The following is a 15,253-nucleotide window of genomic DNA, read 5'->3' as shown; positions in this document are numbered from 1 at the left end:
AAGGGTTCGAGTTAGTCTGTAATATGATGTTTTTCAGCATGCCAATGAGGACGTGGAGAGAATGCTGCTAGGCAACAAGTGTGACATGGAGGACAAGAGGGTGGTACCAAAAGCCAAGGGAGAGCAGGTGAGACACAACCCACACAGCAGGGTTTCCGTTATGAAAATGGACATATAAGGTCCTTAACCTGATTAGGGCGTCCTCCCACAGTGCTCAGAATTAAAGAAATCACATTTAGGTTATGGTAATTAATTTTAACAGAACATGCAAGTCGAGGATGGTTGTCCCTACTGGGCACTTTGAAGATATTAGAATAACTGTACACATTTCAAATCAAATGTATTTATATAGCCCTTCATACATCAGCTGATATCTCAAAGTGCTGTACAGAAACCTAGCCTAAAACCCCAAACAGCAAGCAATGCAGGTGTAGAAGCACGGTGGCTAGGAAAAACTCACTATAAAGGCCAAAACCTAGGAAGAAACCTAGAGAGGAACCAGGCTATGTGGGGTGGCCAGTCCTCTTCTGGCTGTGCCGGGTGGAGATTATAACAGAACATGGCCAAGATGTTCAAATGTTCATAAATGACCAGCCTGGTCAAATAATAATAATCACAGGCAGAACAGTTGAAACTGGAGCAGCAGCAAGGAGTCATGTCACGTAGTCCTGAGGCATGGTCCTAGGGCTCAGGTCCTCCGAGAGAGAGAGAAAGAAAGAGAGAATTAGAGAGAGCATACTTAAATTCACACAGGACACTGGATAGGACAGGAGAAGTACTCCAGGTTTAACAAACTGACCCCAGCCCCCCGACACATAAACTACTGCAGCATAAATACTGGAGGCTGAGACAGGAGGGGTCAGGAAACACTGTGGCCCCATCCAATGATACCCCCGGACAGGGCCAAACAGGAAGGATATAACCCCACCCACTTTGCCAAAGCACAGCCCCCACACCACTAGAGGGATATCTTCAACCACCAACTTACCATCCTGAGACAAGGCCGAGTATAGCCCACAAAGGTCTCCGCGACGGCACAACCCAAGGGGGGGCGCCAACCCAGACAGGAAGATCACATCAGTGACTCAACCCACTCAAGTGACGCACCCCTCCTAGGCCCCTGAAATAGGGTTAGAGGCAGAGAATCCCAGTGGAAAGAGGGGAACCGGCCAGGCAGAGACAGCAAGGGCGGTTCGTTGCTCCAGAGCCTTTCCGTTCACCTTCACACTCCTGGGCCAGACTACACTCAATCATATGACCCACTGAAGAGGTGAGTCTTCAGTAAAGACTTAAAGGTTGAGACCGAGTTTGCGTCTCTCACATGGGTAGGCAGACCATTCCATAAAAATGGAGCTCTATAGGAGAAAGCCCTGCCTCCAGCTGTTTGCTTAGAAATTCTAGGGACAATTAGGAGGCTTGTGTCTTGTGAACGTAGTGTACGTGTAGGTATGTACGGCAGGACCAAATCTGAGAGAGAGGTATGAGCAAGCCCATGTAATGCTTTAGGTTAGCAGTAAAACCTTGAAATCAGCCCTTGCCTTGACAGGAAGCCAGTGTAAGTAAGGAGGCTAGCACTGGAGTAATATGATCAAATTTTTTGGTTCTAGTCAGGATTCTAGCAGCCGTATTTAGCACTAACTGAAGTTTATTTAGTGCTTTATCCGGGTAGCCGGAAAGTAGAGCATTGCAGTAGTCTAACCTAGAAGTGACAAACGCATAGATGAATTTTTCTGCATTTCTGGACAGAAAGTTTCTGATTTTTGCAATGTTACGTAGATGGAAAAAAGCTGTGCTTGAAACAGTCTTGATATATTCTTCAAAAGAGAGATCAGGGTCCAGAGTAACGCCGAGGTCCTTCACAGTTTTATTTGAGAAGACTGTACAACCATTAAGATTAATTGTCAGATTCAACAGAAGATCTCTTTGTTTCTTGGGACCTAGAACACGCATCTCTGTTTTGTCCGAGTTTAAAAGTAGAACGTTTTCAGCCATCCACTTCCTTATGTCTGAAACGCATGCTTCTAGCGAGGGCAATTTTGGAGCTTCACCATGTTTCTCCAAAAGAATGTGGTGATCGATGGTATCAAAAGCAGCACTAAGGTCTAGGAGCATGAGGACAGATGCAGAGCCTCGGTTTGATGCCATTAAAAGATCATTTAACACCTTCACAAGTGCAGTCTCAGTGCTATGAAAGGGTCTAAAACCAGACTGAAGCGTTTCGTATACATTGTTTGTCTTCAGGAAGGCAGTGAGTTACTGCGCAACAGCATTTTCAAAAGATTGAGCAGAATGGAAGAGTCGATATAGGCCGATTTTATATAGTTTTTAAAATATTTTCTGGATCAAGTTTCGGCTTTTTCAAGAGAGGCTTTATTACTGCCACTTTTAGTGAGTTTGGTACACATCCAGTGGATAGAGAGCCGTTTATTATGTTCAACATAGGAGGGCCAAGCACAGGAAGCAGCTCTTTCAGTAGTTTAGTTGGAATAGGGTCCAGTATGCAGCTTGAAGGTTTAGAGGCCATGATTATTTTCATCATTGTGTCAAGAGATATAGTACTAAAACACTTGAGCATCTCTCTTGATCCTAGGTCCTGGCAGAGTTGTGCAGACTCAGGACAACTGAGCTTTGAAGGAATATGCAGATTTAAAGAGGAATCTGTAATTTGCTTTCTAATAATCATGATCTTTTCCTCAAAGAAGTTAATGACTTTATCACTGCTAAAGTGAAAGCCATCCTCTCTTGGGGAATGCTGCTTTTTAGAACCATAGAATCCAGTTGATCCTACCCATCCCGGATCCGGGAGCGTGACTAAAGGCTCAGCTCATTACCATAACGCAAAATGCGAAAAAATATTCTTAGAAATATTTAACCTCCACACCTATACAAGTCGAATAGCTCAAATGAAAGATAAACACCTTGTTCATCTACCCAGCAAGTCAGATTTCTAAAATGTTTTACGGCAAAAACACACCACACATTTATATTAGACCACCACCGAAACAAAAGACAAGAGGTGGCCATTTTGTCCCAGAAAATATAAAATGATAAAAGCAGGATTAAACAATAAATCATTCACTAACCTTTTGAAAATCTTCATCAGATGACAGTAATAGGACATGTTATACAGTCCATTTTTTTCTTCTCCATAATATGCTATTTATATCCATAAATATCTGTTTACAATGACGACATTTTAGAAAAATGCTACTCAAATGTCCGGAGAAATTATCATAGCTCCGACAGATAACGTCAGATAACAAGCAATACACATGACTAAATATACATGTTCTACATATAGTTACAAAGATACACTTCTTCTTAATGCAACCGCTGTGTTACATTTATTTTTAACGTTACAGAATTCGTTCACTAGGCTATAATATGAGGCGGCGCTCAGATATTAGCTGTATGTCTCCTCTACGTTTGGAGAGCACAGAAACCCAAAATGAACCACATAAATATTCCCTTACCTTTGATGTTCTTCGATCAGAAGACGTGGAAGGAGTTATACTTACCAAATACATTGTTTTGTTTCAAGTTGTGTGTCTCTGTATTAGCATATGCCAACAGCTTCAGCTGAAATGCACCCAAAATGACTTCTGGCCCCGCACTCTTGCGCATCAACTTCAAAATTACATATTATATGTCGACTAAACTGGTCAAACTAAGTGCAGAATCGAGCTTTAGCATGTTTTAATCGTGTAAAACAAAGATCAGCGCGAACAGACAAACCGAAGTCAATTGGTGCTTCATGGAAAAAAAGACAGAGGCGCGCAATAGAGTGCATGTATATTCGCGTGACCCGAGTGTTTTAGCCCGCCAAAGGACGGGGGCGCGCTAGATTCTCACAAAGAACGCGTCATTTGAAAGCAGACATCGCGGTGAACACATAGAAACTGTTCCTGGATCCGTAGCTGGTTGGGAAGGGTGGGGGCGATGACGTCAAAGTTGTCCCAACTTTTCTGTTGACAAGAGAGAGTTTGGAAGAAAGGCTGCCCTGGGAGTTCTGCTTTACATACAGACATAATTTAAACGGTTTTAGAAACTTTAGTGTTTTCTATTCAATAATTATTATTATATGCATATATTAGCAATTTTGGGAAAAAATATTTTCAGTTTACTATGGGCACGCACTTCCTCCAAAGGGGGCAGTAATTCAGCCCTAGGATCAACTGGTTAACTTTGCGACAGTATCAAAAAGGAGTTTCGGATTGTTCTTATTTTCCTCAAGTAAGTTGGAAAAATAGGATGATTGAGCAGCAGTAAGGGCTCTTCGATACTGCACGGTACTGTCTTTCCAAGCTAGGCGGAAGACTTCCAGTTTGGTGTGGCGCCATTTCCGTTCCAATTTTCTGGAAGCTTGCTTCAGAACTCGAGTATTTTCTGTGTACCAGTGAGCTAGTTTCTTATGAGAAATGTTTTTAGTTTTTAGGGGTGCAACTGCATCTAGGGTATTGCGCAAGGTTAAATTGAGTTCCTCAGTTAGGTGGTTAACTGATTTTTGTCCTTGGGTAGACAGGGAATCTGGAAGGACATCAAGGATTCTTTGTGTTGTCTGTGAATTTATAGCACGACTTTTGATGTTCCTTGGTTGTGGTCTGAGCAGATTATTTGTTGCAATTGCAAACGTAATAAAATGTACCTTCAGTCAACAATACGAGTAATGAACAGCTAAATCACTAGCCTCTGTATAGGCAGTGAGTTTCAAGTTAGGGGAAGCAAATTTTCACAATAATGCACATTTTATAATAAAGCATTCCAGGCATCACATTTGCAGACTAGACTACTATTCATAGTCATCTTGTTTATGTTGTCCACATAATAGACCAATGAGAAGGGGAGACACCATGATGTAGTCCATATAATAGACCAATGAGAAGGGGAGACACCATGATGTAGTCCATATAATAGACCAATGAGAAGGGGAGACACCATGATGTTGTCCATATAATAGACCAATGAGAAGGAGAGAAACAATGATGTTGTCCATATAATAGACCAATGAGAAGGAGAGACACCATGTTGTCCATATAATAGACCAATGAGAAGGGGAGACACTATGTTGTCCATATAATAGACCAATGAGAAGGGGAGACACTATGTTGTCCATATAATAGACCAATGACAAGGGGAGACACTGTTGTCCGTATAATAGACCAATGAGAAGGGGAGACACTGTTGTCCGTGTAATAGACCAATGAGAAGGGGAGATACTGTTGTCCGTATAATAGACCAATGAGAAGGGGAGACACCATGATGTTGTCCACATAATAGACCAATGACAAGGGGAGACACCATGATGTTGTCCACATAATAGACCAATGACAAGGGGAGACACCATGATGTTGTCCACATAATAGACCAATGACAAGGGGAGACACCATGATGTTGTCCACATAATAGACCAATGACAAGGGGAGACACCATGATGTTGTCCACATAATAGACCAATGACAAGGGGAGACACCATGATGTTGTCCATGTAATAGACCAATGACAAGGGGAGACACTAATCTAATATGACATTCATCTATACGTTTAAGTGTCACTGACTCAACAGTGATGGCGTGAATATGACTGGTTTCAGGAAACTAGGCGTTTGTCGTGCGTCACTACTTCACAGGAGAGACATTTGAACGTTAACTTTAAAAATAAAAATAGTTTTTTGCTAGAAATGCCTTCTGGAACATGTGAACTTTTGTGTGTTTTAATAACAGACGTGTATGCCATCTGTAAATACAATTGTTAAATTATGAACCTAGTTGGTTTAGCCACAGAAAAAGTCAGCAACCTTCCCGCTAGCCATGGCTGGCCTAGATAATGAGTGGGCTGGACATGCCGATAGATGAGTTCGGATTGGTCTGCCATGTAGCACGCTTCTGTCTATAATATGAGCTGCTCAGTATCTGTAGGTAATCCTTTCTAACGCAGCTGTTTGAAAGACATCACGTAGTAGAACTGAAAAGGTGTTGCTCTCCACTTTCTGGAGGACCGAGTTTTGAAATCAGTGGAATTAGAGAATGATAGCTAAGGAGATGGAGAAAATTCTGGCATTTGATTTGCAAATATGCAGACAGAGTTGAAAAAAGATCACACAGAAGGCTGTGGTATAAAACTCCTGTCCGGATTACATCTTCAATCTCAGGCAACCGTGACAGAGAGGGAGAAGCATCCATTCATACAGGTAAGAGAGTCTAGCTAGCTACATTTTCAGATATTACCCATTTCAATATTTTATCAAAGTAGTTTTCATTTCAAGTTAGTGTACTGTTAGCTAGCTATTTAATGTTAGCTGGCTGGCTAGCTAGCTAATGTTACATATATGATGTAATATTATCCGTTCACCTACTCTGCGTCTCACAAACCAAAAATCTCACATTTGGACTCATCAGACCAAAAGACAGATTTCCACTGATCTGCTCGTGTTTCTTGGCCCAATCAAGTCTCATTGGTGTCCTTTTAGTAGTGGTTTCTTTGCAGCAATTTGACCATGAAGGCCTGATTCACACAGTCTCCTCTGAACAGTTGATGTTGAGATGTCTGTTACCTGAACTCTTATGCATTTATTTGGGCTGCAATTTCTGAGGCTGGTAACTAATGAACTTATCCTCTGCAACAGAGGTAACACTTCCTTCCTTCCCTGTGACAATCCTCACGAGAGCCAGTTTAAGCATAGCGCTTGGTTTTTGAAACTGCATTCGAAGAAACTTTCAAAGTTCTTGAAATTTTCCAGATTGACTGACCTTCATGTCTTAAAGTAATGATGGTCTGTCATTTCTCTTTGCTTATTTGAGCTGTTCTTGCCATACTATGGAGTTGGTCTTTGACCAATACCCCACCTACCTTGACACAACACAACTGGAAAAACGCATTACGAAGGAAATATATTCCACAAAATAACTTTTAACAAGTCACACCACTTATTTGAAATACATTCCAGGTGACTACCTCATGAAGCTGGTTGAGAGAATGCCAAGAGTATGCAAAGCTGTCAAGGCAAAGGGTGGCTATTTTGAAAAATCTAAAATGTATTTTGATTCGTTTAACACTTTGTTTGGTTACTACATCAAATTCAAATCAAATGTATTTATATAGCCCTTCGTACATCAGCTGATATCTCAAAGTGCTGTACAGAAACCCAGCCTAAAACCCCAAACAGCAAGCAATGCAGGTGTAGAAGCACGGTGGCTAGGAAAAACTCCCTAGAAAGGGAGTACATGATTACATGATTACTACATGATTCCATATGTTATTTCATAGTTTTGATGTCTTCACTATTATTCTACAATGTAAAACCCTGGAATGAGTAGGTGTCAACTTTTGACTGGTACTGTGTATACACATGCATGCACACATACAGCGTGGATTACACTAGCTTCAGCTTGTGCAACACAAGAACACACACAGTTAAAGGTTGTAAGGAAACCTGATTCCTGTCTCACAGGAGACTTGCCTTATTTTGGGACCAACCCTCTAATATTTTCATTTCATCTCTCGCCCTTCTCTCGCTCTCTCGGGCCCTCTCTGGCCCCTCTCGCTCTCTCGGCCCTCTCTCACCTCTCTCGCCTGCCTCTCTCTCGCCTGCCTCTCTCTCGCATCTCTCTCTCACCCTCCTATCTCTCTCTCTCGCCCCTCCTATCTCTCTCTCTCTCGCAGATTGCCAGAGAACATGGTATTAGGTTTTTTGAGACGAGTGCCAAGGCCAACATCAGCATCGAGAAGGCTTTCCTCACGCTAGCAGAAGACATCCTCAGGAAGGTGTGTGTCATAATGGTGTCGATGGAATGTTTCTATGCATAGTGTGTGTGTGTGTGTGTGTGTGTGTGTGTGTGTGTATATATATATATAACGTGGGTGTGTGTTGCAGACGCCCGTCAAAGAGCCCAACAGTGAAAACGTGGACATCAGCGGTGGGAGTGGAGTCACAGGATGGAAGAGCAAGTGCTGCAGTTAGAACAACCCTGTCTGTCCCTCACACACACACACACTAACGCACGGAAGCACACACACTCTCTCTAACCGCTAACTCAGTCTCTCTAACACTCGTCCCCTCTATCTGTTCTCTCTCTCTCCATCTGTTCTCACTGACAATAAACCACTTCAGTCTTCTGTTCCCACCCCCATGGTCTTCCCCCCCCTCATGGTCTGATGTCATCTTTCTGAAAATCAGTTTTGGTAATAAGAGATCATGTTTCCTGTTTATTTTCAAGGTTGCAAAACGCGAGTCAAAAAGTCAGTCACCTTTTTAATCTTTTCTTTGCCTGAGTCCACCGGGTCCCCTCACCGTCGGTCAGGAAAATACATAAAACAAAAAAATTAAAAGACAAATGTAGGACTAACATTTTGTACACTAGTGGGTTTCTGAGATGTGTTGGGTCATTTTGAGTTTTGTAACTGAGGGTTTATTTTGTCCTGTGCCTTATATGGAAGACGGGGGCGGAGCCACATCCACCCAATAAAATTTGTTTAATCTTCTTGCTCCTCCCATAGTGAGGCCCAGCAGAAAGATTTGAATTTCTGCTCCAACCAGAGAACAGCTTGTTAGGATGTCTGCTCCAACCAGAGAACAGCTTGTTAGAATGTCTGCTTAACGATGGGGGATTGTTTTACATTTTGATTTATTTTCCTTTATTTGGGGTTTAATTTTTCATGCATGCAGATGTGTTTGGGTTGGAAGCGTTTGTAATACGTTGTTTCTGTAATGTTGGAACACTCTCTCGGTTGTATGGAAGGAGATTGAACGTTCTCAAGAAAATTCAAACAGTTTTGCAGATCCATTAAAAATCAGCTTGTTTAAGTTACTGGACTCGCTGGTGTGTTTCTGCTCATTACCGTGCTCCTTAGTGTGTCTGACAGTGCATGTTAGCTTGGTGCTACCGGCCTGTTCATTGGGTTCAACATTGTATTTTACTGTGGATGAAGTGAAGGGAATGGTGAACAGTGATCACGCTGGTTCCACCAGGCTAAAAGAGAATCCCAATTGGTTTTGCTTCCCTCTGTCCTCTGCTTGCCCTCTGTCCTCTGCTTGCCCTCTGTCCTCTGCTTGCCCTCTGTCCTCTGCTTGCCCTCTGTCCTCTGCTTGCCCTCTGTCCTCTGCTTGCCCTCTGTCCTCTGCTTGCCCTCTGTCCTCTGCTTGCCCTCTGTCCTCTGCTTGCCCTCTGTCCTCTGCTTGCCCTCTGTCCTCTGCTTGCCCTCTGTCCTCTGCTTGCCCTCTGTCCTCTGCTTGCCCTCTGTCCTCTGCTTGCCCTCTGCTTGCCCTCTGCTTGTCCTCTGCTTGTCCTCTGCTTGCCCTCTGTCCTCTGCTTGCTTCTTTGGGGGGGAAAACAAGTAAAAGGTAATCAAGGAGAGGAAACATTGAAACAAATGCGCTTGTATGAAATACAGATAGCAGTATAAATCCCCTCACACAGTCCCCGCAGCCGGACAACTTTCTCAAGGCTTCTGGAAGGAAATGCTGAAGGAATGCTCAACCGGTGTCGCTCATACAGCCGGCAGAAACTTTCAACCTGTTTTCCCCATTAAGCAACGAGTCGCAGTCAGAGGCCGAGCCTTCTCTTGTCTGTACTCCTCCCTTTATGGGGTCTTATACATCAAACGACTTCATTACCCGCAGTATTAGACTTAAAACGAATCATCCAGCGATCATACACTGTTTACCAGGGGGCAGGGCTACGGATGTTAAGGCTAATCTGAAGATAGTGCTGGCTCAAGCTAAAATTGGTGAGTGTAAAGAGTATAGGGATATTGTTATCCACTTTGGCACCAACAATGTTAGGATGAAACCGTCAGAGGTCACCAAGCGCAACATAGCTTCTGCGTGTAAATCAGCTAGAAATATGTGTCGGCATCGAGTAATTGTCTCTGGCCCCCTCCCAGTTAGGGGGAGTGATGAGCTCTACAGCAGAGTCTCTCGGCCTCTGACTGCGACTCGTTGCTTAATGGGGAAAACAGGTTGAAAGTTTCTGCCGGCTGTATGAGCGACACCGGTTGAGCATTCCTTCAGCATTTCTTTCCAGAAGCCTTGAGAAAGTTGTCCGGCTGCGGGGACTGTGTGAGGGGATTTATTCTGCTATCTGTATTTCATACAAGCGCATTTGTTTCAATGTTTCCTCTCCTTGATTACCCCCTCCCAGTTAGTGGGAGTGATGAGCTCTACAGTAGAGTCTCACAACTCAATCGCTGGTTGAAAACTGTTTTCTGCCCCTCCCGAAAGATAACATTTGTCGATAATTGGCCCTCTTTCTGGGACTCGCCAGAAAGCCTGGCCTGTTGAGGAGTGACGGACTCTATCCTAGCTGGAGGAATGCTCTCATCTTATCTATGAACAAGACAGGGCTCTAACTCCACAATGAGATAGGGTGCAGGCCAGGCAGCAGGATGTTAGCCAGCCACTTTAATATTCACAGGGAAAAGTCCACAGACCCACTCCAAAAGGCTTTCGGAGCCGTCGTTGACTCAGTGGGTTTTGTCCAACATGTCTCTGGACCTACTCACTGCCACAGTTTTTCCAACTTAATTGAGGAGAATAAGAACAATCCAAAATGTATTTTTGATAATGTCGCAAAGCTAACTAAGAAGCAGCATTCCCCAAGAGAGGATGGCTTTCACTTCAGCTGTAATAAATTCATGAACTTCTTTGAGGAAAAGATCATGATCATTAGAAAGCAAATTAAAGACTCCTCTTTAAATTAGCGTATTCCTTCAAAGCTCAGTTGTCCTGACTCTGCACAACTCTTGCCAGGACCTAGGATCAAGAGAGACACTGAAGTTTTTTAATACTATATCTCTTGACACATTGATGAAAATAATCATGGCCTCTAAACCTTCAAGCTACATACTGGACCCTATTCCAAATAAACTACTGAAAGAGCTGCTTCCTGTGCTTGGCCCTCCTATGTTGAACATAATAAACGGCTCTCTAGCCACCGGATGTATACCAAACTCACTAAAAGTGGCAGTAATAAAGCCTCTCTTGAAAAAGCCAAAAATATTTTTAAAACTATATATCGGCCTATATCGAATCTTCTGTTCCTCTCAAAAATTTAAGAAAAGGCTGTTGCGCAGCAACTCACTGCCTTCCTGAAGACAATGTATACGAAATGCTTCAATCTGGTTTTAGACCCCATCATAGCACTGAGACTGCACTTGTGAAGGTGGTAAATGACATGTTAATGACGCCAGACCAAGGCTCTGCAGCTGTCCTCGTGCTCCTAGACCTTAGTGCTGCTTTTGACACCATCGATCACCACATTCTTTTGGAGAGATTGGAAACCCAAATTGGTCTACACGGTCAAGTTCTGGCCTGGTTTAGATCTTATCTGTCTGAAAGATATCAGTTTGTCTCTGAATGGTTTGTCCTCTACCTAATCAACTGTAAGTTTCAGTGTTTCTCAAGGTTCTGTTTTAGGACCACTTGTTTCCACTATGTATTTTACCTCTTGGTGATGTCATTCAGAAAACATAATGTTAACTTTCACTGCTATGCGGATGACACAAAGCTGTGCATTTCAATGAAACATGGTGAAGCCCCAAAATTGACCTCGCTAGAAGCCTGTGTTTCAGACATAAGGAAGTGGATGGCTGCAAACGTTCTACTTTTAAACTCGGACAAAACTGAGACGGTTTTGTCCCATCTTCTGTTGAATCTGACAATGAATCTTGATGGTTGTACAGTCTCAAATAAAACTGTAAATTACCTCTGCAATATTCTGGACCCTGATCTCTCTTTTGACGAACATATCAAGACTATTTCAAGGACAGCATTTTTCCATCTTCGTAACATAAAAATCACTTGTAAGCATGTGAAGGTACACTACCATTCAAAAGTTTGGGGTCACTTAGAAATCTCCTTATTTTTTAAAGAAAAGTTATTTTTTTGTCCATTAAAATAACATCAAATTGATCAGGTAGACATTGTTAATGTTGTAAATGACTATTGTAGCTGGAAACGGCAGAATATGGAATAACTACATATGCGTACGGAGGCCCATTATTAGCAACCATCACTCCTGTGTTCCAATGGCACTGTGTGAGCTAATCCAAGTTTATAATTTTAAAAGGCTAATTTATCATTAGAAAACCCTTTTACAATTATGTTAGCACAGCTGAAGACTGTTGTGCTGATTAAAAAGCAATAAAACTGGCCTTCTTTAGACTTGTTGAGTATCTGGAGCATCAGCATTTGTGGCTTCAATTACAGGCTCAAAATGGCCAGAAACAAAGACCTTCTGAAACTCATCAGTCTATTCTTGTTCTGAGAAATGAAGGCTATTCCATGCGAGAAATGGCCAGGAAACATAGGATCCCATGCAACACTGTGTACTACTCCCTTCACAGAACAGTGCAAACTGGCTCGAACCAGAATAGAAGGAGTGGGAGGCCCCGGTGCACAACTGAGCAATAGGACAAGTACATTAGAGTGTTTAGTTTGAGAAGCAGACACCTCACAAGTCCTCAACTGGCAGCTTCATTAAATAGTACCCACAAAACACCAGTCTCAACGTCAACAGTGAAGAGGCGACTCCGGGATGCTGGCCTTCTAGGCAGAGTTGCAAAGAAAAAAACACATCTCTGTCCAGTGTCTGTGTTCTTCTGCCCATCTTAATCTTTTATTTTTATTGGCCAGTCTGAGATATGGCTTTTTCTTTGCAACTCTGCCTAGAAGGCCAGCATCCCGGAGTCGCCTCTTCACTTTTGACGTTGAGACTGGTGTTTTGTGGGTACTATTTAGTGAAGCTGCCAGTCTTTAATGAAGACTCATCTCTTCAGTAGGTCCTATAATTGAGTGTAGTCTGGCCCAGGAGTGTGAAGGTGACCGGAAAGGCTCTGCAATGAACCGCCCTTGCTGTCTGCCTGGCCGGTTCCCCTCTTTCCACTGGGATTCTCTGCTTCTAACTCTATTACGGGGGCTGAGTCACATTCGTATGACATTGAATCTGTATTCCGTCCTGACGGGTGGTATGTTGCCCTGTAGCCTTGACATCTGTATTCTGTCCTGCAGGGTGGTATGCTGCCCTGACATCTGTATTCCGCCCTGCAGGGTGGTATCCTGCCCTGACATCTGTATTCTGTCCTGCAGGGTGGTATGCTGCCCTGTAGCCCTGACATATGTATTCCGCCCTGCAGGGTGGTATGCTGCCCTGTAGCCCTGACATCTGTATTCCGTCCTGCAGGGTGGTATGCTGCCCTGACATCTGTATTCCGTCCTTCAGGGTGGTATGCTGCCCTGTAGCCCTGACATCTGTATTCTGTCCTGCAGGGTGGTATGCTGCCCTGTAGCCCCGACATATGTATTCCGCCCTGCAGGGTGGTATGCTGCCCTGTAGCCCTGACATCTGTATTCCGTCCTGCAGGGTGGTATGCTGCCCTGACATCTGTATTCCGTCCTTCAGGGTGGTATGCTGCCCTGTAGCCCTGACATCTGTATTCCATCCTGCAGGGTGGTATGCTGCCCTGTAGCCCTGACATCTGTATTCTGTCCTGCAGGGTGGTATGCTGCCCTGACATCTGTATTCCTCCCTGCAGGGTGGTATGCTGCCCTGACATCTGTATTCCGCCCTGCAGGGTGGTATGCTGCCCTGTAGCCCTGACATCTGTATTCCGTCCTGACGGGTGGTATGTTGCCCTGTAGCCCTGACATCTGTATTCTGCCCTGCAGGGTGTAATGCTGCCTTGACATCTGTATTCCGTCCTGCAGGGTGGTATGCTGCCCTGACATCTGTATTCCGCTCTGCAGAGTGGTATGCTGCCCTGACATCTGTATTCCTCCCTGCAGGGTGGTATGCTGCCCTGACATCTGTATTCCGCCCTGCAGGGTGGTATGCTGCCCTGTAGCCCTGACATCTGTATTCCGTCCTGACGGGTGGTATGTTGCCCTGTAGCCTTGACATCTGTATTCTGTCCTGCAGGGTGGTATGCTGCCCTGACATCTGTATTCCGCCCTGCAGGGTGGTATCCTGCCCTGACATCTGTATTCCGTCCTGCAGGGTGGTATGCTGCCCTGACATCTGTATTTCGCCCTGCAGGGTGGTATGCTGCCCTGTAGAGCTGACATCTGTATTCCGTCCTGCAGGGTGGTATTCTGCCCTGACATTGTATTCCTCCCTGCAGGGTGGTATGCTGCCCTGTAGCCCTGACATCTGTATTCCGTCCTGCAGGGTGGTATGTTGCCATGTAGCCCTGACATCTGTTTTCCGCCCTGCAGGGTGGTATGCTGCCCTGTAGCCCTGACATCTGTATTCCGCCCTGCAGGGTGGTATGCTGCCCTGTAGCCCTGACATACCTTAAGGGAATATTTTGACATTCGTCATATGGTTAATGAGAAAGTCCATATTGCAAATGTACGGTCCCTCACCAGACGTCCGAAAACGTTTGCAAAATTCACGGACGGCGTCGGGCCGTGCGGCTGGGCCCGATCTACCGGGAAGTCATCAAACGAACTCTCTCGGACATTCGGTTTCCGTTTGATAAAATAATCAAATTTTGGCCATTTTTCCGCTGTCCCGGTAAATCCCACAAGAGGACATAAGCAATCATATTGCAAATGTACAAAACATCACGAATCACGGCGTGGGCTTATCTCCTAAACGGAATATATTTCGAAGCCGAAACTTTGTGAGCGTAGGTTTGGCATAATGGGCAGTTGGCCCCGAACAAGATGGCGTCTAGGCCTCAACGGTTTTTGAGTTATGGCCATTTTTCTGGGATTGAAGGTCCAAAATGAAAATAGAGCAATCATTTTTCTGCTTCATGTCAAAGTTAAGGAGCCTCCGGTGTCAATAAAAAAAGAACCAGACATTTATCTATCGTCATTTAAGAGAAATCGTACAATGTCACATTGGTGATGTTCAAAAATAGTTATTTTTTTTAAAACAGTTACAGATCCAGTTGCAGCTTGTTCATACGAATCTTTTGCTTCGGAGCTCTGCGAGATTTCTGTGATTTTCTGAAATAACACATACTCACTAAACCCTCCGTAAATAAGTCAGTTCTTAACATGAAGACTTAAAACTCAAAATTCGATAATTGCCTACCCCAAGGAGGATATGTGTTCACTTTCAGCTTCCTGTGTCAACCGGAAGTGCCTTAAAATGGTGTCATAGGTGCTGTTTCCAAGGGTTAAAAAGGTCAGATCTTTTCAAAACTTCATATGTGTGATTAGGCAACCCCCATGAACTGTAAGTCAGCCATTTCTCCCAACAGATGTCAAAGAAAAGCTCTCTCACACACACACACACACACACAGGATGGA

The 15,253-nt window shown here is 43.9% G+C and overlaps 1 protein-coding gene across 1 annotated transcript in view; it reads left to right on the top strand.

The window, feature by feature from the left end:
* LOC109881667 (ras-related protein Rab-10) overlaps positions 1-8,809 on the top strand; it is a 39,363-nt gene extending 30,554 nt beyond the window's left edge. The window contains exons 4-6 of the mRNA XM_020473778.2: positions 38-127; positions 7,660-7,761; positions 7,871-8,809. Of these exons, the coding sequence (XP_020329367.2) occupies positions 38-127; positions 7,660-7,761; positions 7,871-7,957 (279 nt within the window). The 3' untranslated portion in view covers positions 7,958-8,809. The remainder of the gene's footprint in view (positions 1-37; positions 128-7,659; positions 7,762-7,870) is intronic.
* Positions 8,810-15,253: the final 6,444 nt, after the last annotated feature.

The sequence above is a fragment of the Oncorhynchus kisutch genome, linkage group LG12 (assembly GCF_002021735.2).
Source record: "Oncorhynchus kisutch isolate 150728-3 linkage group LG12, Okis_V2, whole genome shotgun sequence".
In the NCBI taxonomy this organism is placed as follows: Eukaryota; Metazoa; Chordata; class Actinopteri; order Salmoniformes; family Salmonidae; genus Oncorhynchus; species Oncorhynchus kisutch.
This window is presented reverse-complemented; position numbering and strand designations above follow the sequence as displayed.